At 39.2% G+C, this 13,159-nt stretch overlaps 1 protein-coding gene across 1 annotated transcript in view; it reads right to left on the reverse strand.

Moving 5' to 3' along the window:
• Positions 1–13,159, reverse strand: part of LOC122808188 (alpha-2-macroglobulin-like protein 1) — a 452,973-nt gene that overhangs the window by 43,702 nt on the left and 396,112 nt on the right. The window contains exons 24-25 of the mRNA XM_044079156.1: positions 9,204–9,380; positions 3,598–3,682 (exon numbers count right to left, since the gene is read on the reverse strand). Of these exons, the coding sequence (XP_043935091.1) occupies positions 3,598–3,682; positions 9,204–9,380 (262 nt within the window). The remainder of the gene's footprint in view (positions 1–3,597; positions 3,683–9,203; positions 9,381–13,159) is intronic.

Genomic DNA, 13,159 nt, shown 5'->3' on the forward strand with positions numbered 1-13,159 from the left:
CATTGTCTCTATTTGTGTGATTTTGCCCCACATTTATGGATGGTTTGTACAGATTTCTTGCTGTAAGAGGTTTAGTGGTATGTATGGGATTCCAACATTGATGTCCATGCATTTGCCATTTGATCCTGCTGTTTGTAAGTCCCTCACATAGTGCAGTGGATTTTGCTGGCTTAGGGACTACTGCATATTGAGGGTCAGCCAATATTTGGGAGAGAGTTTCTGTTGTCCCACATAACTGTCCATTGTCTGCTGCTATCCTTTTAACCCACTCCATTCTCAACCATACATGCAGCAATACCATACATATGCTACCACAGTCTACTATCCCATTCATTTATTGTTAATAAGAATGACTTATCTTGTGCCAGCAGCAGTTGAGATGACAGTGCTTCAGGGCTGACTCTGTCAGATGCAGGCAGTACACGACCTATACATGGTATGGTATAGGTAGTGTGATGTGTCTGGCATCCATTTCACTGTGTGTATGTAAGTCAGAGTGAGGTATTAGTCCCTGGTCCCCTAGGTGGTCAGTGTATGTGCTATGCATTGCATTTTTGCCAAGGCCAAGGGCATACAGGCCATGCTTATATCTGCCTACAGGGACAGGCTGAGGGGGTTCCTCCTCTGACTCCCCCTGTGCCTGTGGGGACCTTGGCAATGGTGCGGGGCTGTATCATCCTTCCCTGTGCTGTTCCTGCTGCAGCTGTTTCCGCATGATTATATTGTGTAGCTGGGTACATACAATGAACATGTGTGCACATGTGGCTAGAGATTACTGCATTACTCCACCAGATATGTCGAGGCAGCAGAACCGTGACTTGAGAAGCCCAAACACATGCTCTACAATGTTCCTAGTTTGTGTGTGTGCCTCATTATGGCATTCTTCAGTGGCTGGGTGTGCATTTCTGATGAGTGTCATCATCCACGGTTCCAGTGCATAACCAGCATCCCCACTAGATGGCCATATGGGATTTCCCCCTGGCAAGCACCTGGTACAGCTGTGAAGCGTGCCAGATGTGGGAGTCATGATAACTGCCAGGGTTACCAGCACACACATTGATGATAATGCCCTGGGCATTGCACATGACCTGGCAGTTGATGGAGTAATACCCCTTGCAGTTGACATAAACTCTACCCTCCTCACTGGGTGGTGCTTTGATGTGCAAATGAGTGCAGTCTATGGCACCCAGTATCTCTGGGTAGTGTGCTATATGTTGGAAGATTCGCATATTGCTGGTCTTCTCCTCAGCGGTGTCGAGGAAATGAATGTGCTCACTGGCATGTCTTACATGACATCCAGGAACTAGTGGAGTACCCTGGATGTGGATGTCTGTGAGATCCCCATGATGTCCCCAGTAAGTATTTGGAAAGTACCTGTAGCTAGTATTCTTAAGGTTATATATACCATTGTTTCCACTAGGATGGGTTCCCCTCTGTTGGCTCTGGGTCTGAGGTGAGGCCGACACAACTCGGTAGTTGCTGTAGTATGTCCCTGCCCAGCCAGTAGCCCTCTATGATGTCCCGATCATTTAGCTCCTGAAGGGTAACCTGGGTCTGAACCCTCTTTTCCTAAACAGTCTGGGCCGGTTGTCAGCATCATCCTCATCACTTCCTCAGCCTGTAGCATGTAGAGATGTAGCAAAGCAGCAGCAGCAGCCCCTAGCATTTTGTCAGTTAAAAATCCCAAGTGTGTACTCCAGTGGTGCAGAATATGTGGGAAAAATCAGATTGAAGGGTGTCTGCATACTTTATATTAGTGTGCTGCAGATGCAGCCTATGTGACTGCTAACTATGATACATTACACCTGCCAGCGACATTATTGAGGGGTTTGAATGGGCCAGTGTGAGTGTCAGAGGGCTTATTAGTCATTTATAGTTGATTGGCTTTCATAAGCTATTTCATTTTAATTTTTTTTCTCCATTTCCTCCACTTCTAAGCCCCATGGTGTGCCGTGCAAACCCACGGTGCTAGTGTAAACATTGCTGAGCTAAAAGGACCCACCCCTGTACATGAGCATGCTTAGCTTTCCTTCAAACAGCTAAGCACAGCTTAGCAGCCTCAGACACCCCCCCTGCTTAGCTGAGTGCAAACAAGAGCAGCTGAGCTCCAATGTGCTTAATAAAACCCTGACACACACCCTTTTTATGTTAGCTTCCTCTTCTGCTTACACCACCACGTTGTAGTCCTTACACGGTTAGGTACCTGTGGACACAGTGACCCATTTTGCTATTCAATAAACTTTGCTCATTTACATACACTTAATTGCATCTACCCTAGTTACAGCACTACACAAGAGCCTATGTCCTTAGCAACCACTATAACCTCCCATTGTATGAGTCTGCATGCTGGCCAATATAATGGGGAAATTAATTTTACCTTTAATACTCTGCTTAAACATGGCATATGTGCTAAAAAATACTTTAGATTTTTCACATTTTGCATCAGTTTTATATGCCAATGGCCATAGTTTGGCCATTGTCATGCCTAATACACCTAGTATATGCTTTATTTTTAGATGTCACAGCCCCGTTTTTTTTTTTTTGTTTTTTTGTTTTTTTGCAGTCTGGTATACGGTTACTTACCACATACATCTTTACTGCAGACATGGCTCCTACACGGAAGCCTGTCTGCTTCCTGGATTGGTAAATGTGCATGTTTTTCACCAGCAAATGAGGTGATTTACATTCCGTGATTGCATCCATGGCAGCATATTGCTGGGAGGCTCGTGCATGTCCCCAGCCTTGTTTCCTGGATTGCTCCTCCTCTGAACTCCTTGCTCTGGCCGAGCCACTATGCCTACACGGAGAATAGCTCCATGTAGGCTTTATTGAATTACATCCATAATGTATATATAATTAGATCTCACAACCATTATCCCATGCAGCAAACTTTCTTATTTGGAATGGATAATGAAACTAGACCACATATCAATGTAACCATGGATGTATGCATACAAAAATTTGAAATAAACCCTTTTACATAATTTCTTTATATTGTAATAGTGATGCTTTTATCAACTGCCTCTGGTCAGAGATTTACCAAATTCATCTGAGTTGGAATCTATAATTCTGGGAGGTATAATTAAGTATAACTACATATTATGCCACAAATATTGTTAACATATACTATCTGAGATATTTCAGAGAAATTATTAAATGTTTAGCAATGTATGTGCATTGCTGAACTATTATAAACCTGTTTTTTAGTGTGCCAAAAGGAAGATGTTGTACCATGAGAGGTTACAGATATTTTGAATGTTAGAGTCAGAGTGTGACATGTGAAAGTGTATCACATGCTTAACAAATCATGGAAGGCATTTCTTAATGCCATTAACTGTTTAGCCATTAATCGCAAATACTGCACAAATGACAAAAATCAAAAATTATATATATTTATATATATATATATATATATATATATATATATATATATATATATATATACATACTTTTTTTTTCAATTATGCAATCATTATCAAAGTGATTCATGGGCCTATACAATAAAACACTGTAACTCAACCACTAGGCATTTGGTTTGAGTATAAAACTAATTTTCTCTTTCTCCAAGGAACATGGATAGATATGATTGATATTTACCAGAGGCTTCCTTCTTCAGTATCTTTTGGTCCAAAACCACTAAATGAGCAGTCACTGTTCTTGAAGTTTAGTTGCTTCTGGTAACCTGTAAAACAGAATAACTAATGATAATGTCTTTAATACTTCATTATTAAAATTGTATATCAGATTGTACAGACATAGTTTTAACAACTATCACTGTCAAAGTGTAGCATTTATCAGGAAAAGATGAATTGTCTACAACACATTTTCACAAATGATCATTTTACAAATACTTTTCAGTATAGTTTTCAGTACTTTGTATAACTATTGGACAACTCATATCAAAAGAAGATAATGTCAGAAAATGTTGGATATAGCTCATAAAGAACAGCATCGCTATCATAACCCCATTACAAACGCAATGCAAATTAAACAAGTAGTGATTAAACAACTTCTGTTTGAAATCACTTCATTTTAGCAAACTAAGATGAAATGTGAGGAATTTCAGTTTAAAGTGGTTTCATTTCAGTTAGTTGAACTTCTGTAAAAATAAAATCACTGCTTTGAAAAATGAGATTTGTCATGGGGTCAAGTATGGAGGTAAAGGTGTGCTAATTTACTGAGTAGTATTTATAGTCCTCTAGAAAGATAATGCTTGCATAGCAACCTTCTGCATGCTCCCATTTAATACCTATAGACCTTATGGTATGCTCATAACTTAAACGATTTGTAGGTGAATGCTAAGTTAACTGTCCTTTTGTGGCATTTTAAGTCTAGTCAGTTATGCCATACGTCAAACTTATCCATACCTAGTTCCAAGGTCTATATTGATGTACTACTTTTAGGATATTGATTAACTCTTGGTAATATAATGATATTTCTAGCGAATACTATTGAGTGCTATGGAGGCCATAATTTAAGAATAGCATTTAGGTGCTGCTTGTGTCCATAAGTAGTACAAGGGACACTGCTGGGGTAAATTCAAGCATTGCCATCCATAAATCCTGGTTGCACTTGAATATGGACAGTTTTGATTTTTTTCACATGGAGGGCGAGTCTGTTCCAGAGTAGTGATAATCTCTGAGCATTATACCTGTCTCTCCAAACTCTTCTGTTATAGTTACAGAAGAAGTTTAGGTTACTAGAACAAATATTTATTTTACAAATGACTTGCGGATTTGCATAAGATCCATCAATATAGGGCCACAAGATGCCTTATAAGCCACAGAGGTCCCCTCTCAGCAGTCTGGAGTATAGCAAATACAGTAATAGCACTTTAGGATGGCCCATGTAGGACTTCTGTATTAGGCCCTGCATTCCCTCAATGGGTGTTTGAGTTACTGCATATGCCTGGCAAGATACTTGCTGGTGACTAGCCTGATCAGAACCAGGTAAAGGAACACAATAACATCCTTGAACATGCAAGCAATACCTTTACTTATACTTTGTGCAATATAGAAAGACTTTCTTACCCCTGTGGACACACGTTGTTCGAAAGTAAGATGCGGTACACATTTGTATTGTCAATGTGGTAATTTACTTTGATAGTTGGTTTTCTAAAGGATACAATAATGCACTTATTGACATTTAGTTTTAATCTATGGCTTTGTACCAGTTATTTATTTGGAACAAGCCTTCCTTTAGAACGGCTGACTCATATTGGCATTCACTGACTGCATCAGCTTTCAATCATCTGCAAACTTTGTCATCCAGAGACCCTTGTTGTTTGCCTTTACTTCAACGTAGATGTCAAACAGTAGAAATTCCAGTACCATCAGTACCATGCCCTGTGAAACACTACTGGGACAGGTCTTTTTGTGGTGGTAGTTTTCCCTGTCCTTCGCTCCTTAGTCCTGTCTGTGAGCCATTTGGCAATCCAGCAGATGATATAGGATTTTATTCCCAGTCGGATAATTTATTTTCACTATGCTTGAATGAGGTATTGTGTTAAAAGCTTTGGACACATTTAGGTAGGTAGTATGCACCTTCCAGACTTTGTACTTTGCTTTGGTGACACATCAAAGACATCTACTACACTGAGTGAGCTAGACCTGCCTTTGACAAACCCACACTGAGATGGGTCTAAGCATTGGAGGTTACTTATGTCATTATTTATTAATTCCATTATGAGTTTTCCATGGCCTTACAAACGAGGCTGGCCAGACCTATGGATCAGTAGTTTCTCCTGTCAGTTTTGGTCCTCCCTTTTGCAGGGTTATAACCATCTTTGCCCACCATTCAATTGATACAAAGCCTGTGTGGAGGCTGAAGTTTAACACTGTTAACAGGCCTAAAGATAAATTATATGTCACGAAATTCAAGCTACATCCTGAGATACTGTCAGGGTCAGCTGAGGCAGTACTCCTGGCCTTTGACACTGTGTTTAGTACTTGGTTCCACTAGAAGGCAGAAGGGGGTTATCAGTTACTGGGATATCTTGTGAGATAATAAGGGATAAAAGGGGAGAGAAAATGGAGCTGAATTCATCAGCTAATAAGTTTGCTTTGCCTTCAGCTTCAGTGTAGGTGATATCATTCACAATCAGCAAAGCACATGGCTGTGTTGAGCTCTTAAGTTGTGAACAAAGCACAATAATGCTTTATGACTGCCCTTTACATGGTGGTTATCTTCTCCTCAAACTCGGCTTTGTTATTTTGATTACCTCTTGAGGCATTTATTTATTTTAATGATGATGATGATGATGATGATAGAGCCAGCTTGCTGTGGTTACTCTTCAGATATTTTGCTGCAGTTTTCTTTCTTTTAGTTTAAAGGTTGTTTACATTATGCTTCCATGCAGGATGTTTAATTTTGGGGTTAGCCCTATGACAGTTTCTACAAGGTAGGGCTGCTGTAACAGTGCTCGACATGCTTATACAAGTCAGAGGTGCACATTTCCACATATTTAATGAAGTTTACTGGCTTTGGGGGAATTTGAAACTTACCAGAGTATCACTTAGAAGAATAATGGTTGCATCTAAATATTTTAGGTACTACTGGTATCTCTGGTTTCAGTTTTATTTCAGGGGAAAGAGTTTTATGGTCTGACATGATAAGCGAGGATGATACAAAATGAATGGAGCTAGACATACCCACATTTTTAAGGATAAGTTCGAGGATGTTTTGTCCCTAGTGGTTGCTCCAGCATATTTGTGTTAAAGTCCAGAAATTTCTGTGCTTGTACTCCAGTAGTCATGTAGGCTTGCTAGTCCGTAGTTGGATTGTAAAAATTACCTAAGAAAATATTATTTGCTTTAATACTAAGTGACTTTAATGCTAGTAAAGAGGTGATGTGTCTGACTAAGGTCCTAGACAAAGTTCTATAACTGGCTATAGTGTAGTAAGAGACTTTACTCATGGTGAGCTGAACATAAGGAAGTTGTACTGCATCATGGTAGTTAATCAGTCTAGATTTAAAATACTTCCTGATAGACATTGCGACACCTATGTCTTTCATTGTATTTGCTGGTTGCTTTAATTTCCCTCTAAATATAAGTGTTGGTGCCATAGCATAGTTCATTTGCTTGTTTCTGGTTCTGACTGTTATCTCGTACATTCCATAGAGAGAAAGAGCTGGAGAAAGGTTAATCTTTCAATATACCTTTGTGTTAGGCTATCCTGTCCCCCCACACTTTCTCTTTATTTAATAGAATGAACATCCTACGTTATTTATAACTGAGCATTTCTTGCTAATTCCTTTTTTAAATAGAAATGTATTCACTATGCCTATTTTATTATGGCTGTTTCAGGCTACTGTCTTTCTTCATCTCCTTTTGTTTTTTTCTGGTTAGGAGTCACCACAGTGCAACAACGATCTGCAGACTGATTGATAATGGAGTTTTACAGTGTCAAGTTGCCAGCCTGGTGCCCAACCTTCCAGAGAAGGCATACACATGCACACACTCACACCTACAGCTAATTTAGAGTGTCCAATCCACATACAGCATGTCTTTGGAATGTGGGAGGAAATCGGTGTACCTGGAGGAAACCCACGTGACCACAGGGAGGACATGCAGACTCTGCACAGAAGGCACCCCAACTAAGAATCGAATGAGGGAACCTCTTGCTCCACCATGGCTGCCGTTTAGGCTACTGTCTTTTGGAAGTAATTTTTTTCAGCCTTTGATAGGGATTATACATTTTTTTTCCTTTTTCTACAGGGATTTCTGAGAAAATTAAAATTTCAGGGATATTGGGAGCAAAAGTAAGGGAGGTAGGATAATGTTAGGGCTACAATTCTATGCTAATATATTAGCCCTTTCTCTGGATATTGATATCATTATTGATGAGCTCAATCGATTGTTTGGTATTATTATTTAATTTTCTGGCATAACTAAAGAATGATTTGCAGATTTGTAGATTCCTTTAGCAGTCTTAGGCACATACCAAACTTTACATTTTATAATTGTGTTCCGATGTTCCTTGCTGTCATGTTTAAGTGGGGTCTTGAGTTGGGGGGGTATTTTTTATAGCTTTTTTGTTATTTTCCTTCTTTAGTTAAATCATATTTTAATATGGACATTCCACCTGATGGAGTTATTCCTGAACCTACCATTATATTTATGTCAGACAAGTACAGACTTTTCTATGCAGCTGTTTAGGTTCTGGTAAAGTCAGAGATGAGTGTGCCAGTCCTTTCAGTTTGAGAGGAATTGTTGAGAATCTCAATGAGATCTTCTGAAGCAGTTTTTTCTGGAAAAGTCCACAAACATGATTTCATTTGTTAGTGGAGGGTATACTAGGCCTGATAGAAATGATGACTAATGTGTTGTCAAATTTATTCATGGATGAAAAAAAGATGTGTGGTTGCATCTGGTGGGAAATAAACTGGCAAAGACCAGATAAAGCAGTTTCACTTTTTAATCTCAAAATACTGAAATATCCTATTTCAGTATCTCGGGACTAAAATAGCAAAATTGCAGTTCTGAGAAATGTCACATAACTGAATCCGGAAATGTTGAATCAGCGGTATAGTGGTGTGCTGTGTTAATGGATATCTGGAGATTCAGGTAAGGGTTTTGGATAGGGACTTTAGTATATGTTAGTGTGTTGGGAAGTTGCAAGTGTAGGTTACAGGATGTTGGTAAGAGTGTGAATGTGTAATTGTTGAGAATGGTGGTGTTTCTACATATGTGATGTGTGTTTGTGCAAGGTGAACGTAGATTGTGTAGTGGTGGGTTTAGTGCATTTGTCTTTGTAGTGTGACCTTGAAGTTAGTATATATAAGTAGCGAGGGTGTCTGGGGTGCAGGGGTGCTTGCCCTCCTGCTTATATGTAGGGTCAGTTCGTGTTTCTGTGTTGTTGCATTTGTGTGTGTTTTGTTTGTTTGTTGTAGTGTGGGAGGAAGGTGTATGTGTGTTTGTTTGTGTACTGTAGAGTATGTTTAAAAGTCACGATTTTGAATTTGGCTTTATAGTCTCAAGATACTGCAATTCGATATTTCAGTATTTTGAGATTATAAAGTGAATCCAATAAAGCATATTAGAGCCTCTAATAAATTACAAAATTTGCTGTAACATATTGGTATTAACAAATCCTATTCATTGCAATTCTGTTTAAATTATTACAGTTAGCACAATTCACTTAAAGACATAGCTTTATCCAATACAATTTGTGTTACTGATTATTTTGAATAAGTCACTTACCTTTTTGCAGAAATAAGCTCCATTGTTGTTTAGCTTGACTTGTTAGACGATTGGTTGCCTTTAAGTACCTTAAGACACTGACATCAACAGCAAATGAAACCAAATTCTGTTCTCCACACCCATAAGGAACCTGAAGAAGCATTTCAATGTTTTGCATCGCAGTCCCCATAATATCACCTAAAAAGAAATGTGAACATACAGGCAAAATCATCAGTAAAAGGCTTAAGCCATGTAAATTGGAAAACATAATGTGTGTCTAGGCATATAAACTCCATAAGAAAAAGTTCTTGTCAGTAACAAAGGAACAGATGTTCTGTTCATGATAAGGGCAATATTATTAAATAGTATGAAGAAACAAGTGCTGCACTCTTCTTGTCACTGGTTGCAGCCACAGAAATTGCACTCCATTGTTACCACCCTCAGCTAAAATCCCAAATCTATGTCCCACAACTATTTTGCACTTTTGTTTTAATTTGCATCTAAATATATGATTCCAGTAGCTACCAGAAATCTTGTATAATGTGTATCAATTTGTCAAATCTGATGTTAAACTAATGTTCAACTTTTTCTGCCTGAAGCTGCTTATTATATCACAGCATGGCCACATGTGGCAAAAACAAACCATAGGATAAGTGCAATATGCATACTTTTTAACATGTCTACAAGTCTAAGATAAATGTTAAAAACTTCAAGCAAGATCCTTGACATAAATGAATAAATGCACTCAAGCATTTACTTCACTCAGAACAACTAACAAGGAAAGTAACTGTTTCTCTGGAAGCTAAAAGGGTTGATGTCTAGTCATACTGAAAGAAATGTTCAGCTTAATGTCTTCAATGAAAACATGAAGGGCACCTCATTAGATTAAATGTGTAACTATAACTTTATTTGAGACTGATTTTTTAGACATGAGTAAATTCTTGTTGGCCAGGTCAGTAAGTTACAAACACAAAGAATTGTTGTTACAAAGGCCCAAGTAGCAACAAGATCATTACTGCACAAGAGTAAAATAAACTGTCCTGTGGTTAAAGAAGGATTCTGTTATCATAATGGCTCAACAGGATTAAAAGAATACAGTTAACACACGACACGTTGACTTCTGCAGATGTAGAACATTATGATCCTCCTCCTTAAGAGTGAACCTGCAAGCCATTGTAAAAAGTATAGATCCATAACTTGCATTCTTATTATGTACAAACCATAAACCAGAACTGGTGCTGACAGCGCTTATAGTCATTTAGAGGAAAACTCATTCATGGCAATAGAACAAAAGGGTAACAAAAGGACGTCATATGGAACAAAGGATCATTTGTTGTTAAATAAAGTCATAATGGAGAATTGTAAAAAGGGGAAGAAAATTTAGTATAGCATGGATAGATTACAGAAAGGCATTTGACAGCATCCCACATTTCTGGATAAAGGACTGTTTACGCATGCAACATACATCCTACATTGATCAACTGACATTACTGTGACTATGAAACAGTGGCAAACCACTTTGTAATGAAAACATGAAAATGTAAAAATTATCATCCCATGGTTTAAAATCCAAAGGGGAAATATTCCTGGGTGATTCTTTGTCTCTGCTGTTTTTATTTCTTGCCCTTTACCCATTAAGCTATCTGCCTGGCAGATTAGGTATTGGTTATAATTTGGCTCCCAGAAAACATCAAAGGTAAACACTTCTCAGCTTTTTGTATGGATGACTTAAAACTGTATAATTCATGAGATGGAGAGTGGAGAGCAGAACTGCAAGTGGTTAAGACATCTCAGATGATACAAGAATATTATTTAGTCTTGATGAATGTGCTAAAGAAAAATTTAAAGGAGGAAAGCTGTCGCACCAAGAAAATATCAATCTGGGACAGGAATGGGATGTAAAGGAACCTGAGCAGGAAAGAGTATATAAATGTTTGGGAATTTAAGGAATGGCAAAAAAAATTGAGCAAATGTGAATAAACCTCAGTAAGGAATTCTTCAGAAGACTAAAACTAATACCAAAAACAGCCCTGATATCTAGGAACAAAGTCCAAGCTGTAAACCAATTAACTCTTCCTGTTTTAACTTACAGTTTTGGGCTGACTGACTGGCCACAAAGGGTATTGGATCAATTTGACAGAAAAACAAGATAAAAGCTTCATGCTTATCAGAAGAAATACCAGGATCATATGTCTCTCATTCTGAAGAAGGTACAGGCCTCCTCAAAACTGATTGCATGTATAGATCTGCAGTCATGGTACTGGGTATATATCTGCTGACCTCTCCAGTCCAAACATAGTGAAAGTTTTAAAACATGAGAAGAAGTCTAAGGTGACTTCTCAGCTAAGTTTAGTGGAAGTATATCGGTGTCACTCAGGAAAGGACATCAAATGAGAAGTAGACAAAAATCAGGTAGCGACTGAATGTACCAAAATAGGAGGAATATAAGGAGCAGGATCAGATAGGAAGGAAAGAAATGTAGAAAAGACATACAGTATGTAATAAGTGCAGACAACTCCTGAAACAACCTCATGTTGACCAGGATTTGACGCAGGAATGGTTAAGGGGAGATGAATTCAAACCAAAAGGTGAAAGGTTAGCATTGGCAGCCCAGGATAGAGGACTGTATACACATTGGTTCACAAAGTCCATTGATCATGCATGAGAAACAGACAAATGCAGGTTCTATGTAACTGAATTGGTAACTGGAAAACTGGCTTCCACAATTGTCATCACACTTCCTGATTTAAATTAAAGGAAGAGGGAATGCTAACGGAGTGCCCATCTGCTTAGAGTGGGGATGAAGCTAAGCTGCATATAGGTTCATAGGTTCATAGGTTCATACTAGGCTATCTGCCCTAGGGCATTTATAAGCCTAGCCAGAGTGTGTTTGGCTTTCGCCACCCATTTTAAATTAATTTTGCTATGCCCTTTTTCGAGGTTAGTATACTGTGCCTCTGTCTAACAGTGACACAGAAGTGATACCCAGGGTAAACCTACGATCTCCCATCCACTCATCAAGATTCCTCTTGAATGGAGTCAGTGAGGGACTCTGCCTAACCTGGACTGGGATTTTATTCCAAAGTGAAGGAGCCTCTGGGTTATGAATCTGTCCCTCCAGCATGTCCTATTTATTTCAGTGCTGAGGTTCAAGTCTCTCAAGCGAATAGTTCGATGGGATTTGGATTTTTTGAGGTGCAGCATGTCCATTAATTCCGGGTTGGACATGGCTTTATACATCAGGCACAGATCGCCTCTGAGCAGGCGGTATGCCACTGAGTAGAGCTGGAGTTTCTTTAACCGGGCAGCATATGGCATCTGTTTGAGCCCTTTGATCCTCTTGCTGAGGTACTTTTGGGGTCTTTCCAGTTGCTGCAGGTGTCTGGTAAGGTACATCCCAAAAGGGGCATTGTACTCAATTATGGGCCTGATGAGGGATGAGTAAAGAGGCACGATGACCTCTCCTGATCTAGATGTGAATCCCTTCATGATTAGGTGGGCTATATAAAATGTTCTTCTAACCACATTGGCCACGTGTTGTCAAATGAGAGATTGCTATCAACTTGGGTTCCCAGGTCCCTAATTACTTCTTCTGTACTTAATGGATTACCACCTATGTGGTAATTTGTGGGCACTTTGTTTTTGCCAAAGGGGATGACTATACACTTTTTGGCGTTTAGCTTGAGGCCATGGCTCTGGCACCAGTTGTCTGTTTCTATGAGGCCCTTTTGGAGGATGCTTGTGTTGGCTGGAGAGTCGATTATGGCGCCCAGTTTGCAGTCATCTGTGAACTTGGTCAGCCACAGTCCTTCCATGTTGGCCTGTACCTCCGAGAAATATATACCGAACAAGAGAGGTCCCAGGACTGAGCCTTGTGGGATGCCACTTGTAACTGGTTTGGAGTCTGACATGGCTCCAGCAATTCTAACCATGTGGGTTCTGTCCTTGAGCCAGTTTGCAACCCATCTAGTGACATA

This window comes from Protopterus annectens, chromosome 8.part0 (assembly GCF_019279795.1).
Source record: "Protopterus annectens isolate FY-2018-M chromosome 8.part0, PAN1.0, whole genome shotgun sequence".
In the NCBI taxonomy this organism is placed as follows: Eukaryota; Metazoa; Chordata; order Ceratodontiformes; family Protopteridae; genus Protopterus; species Protopterus annectens.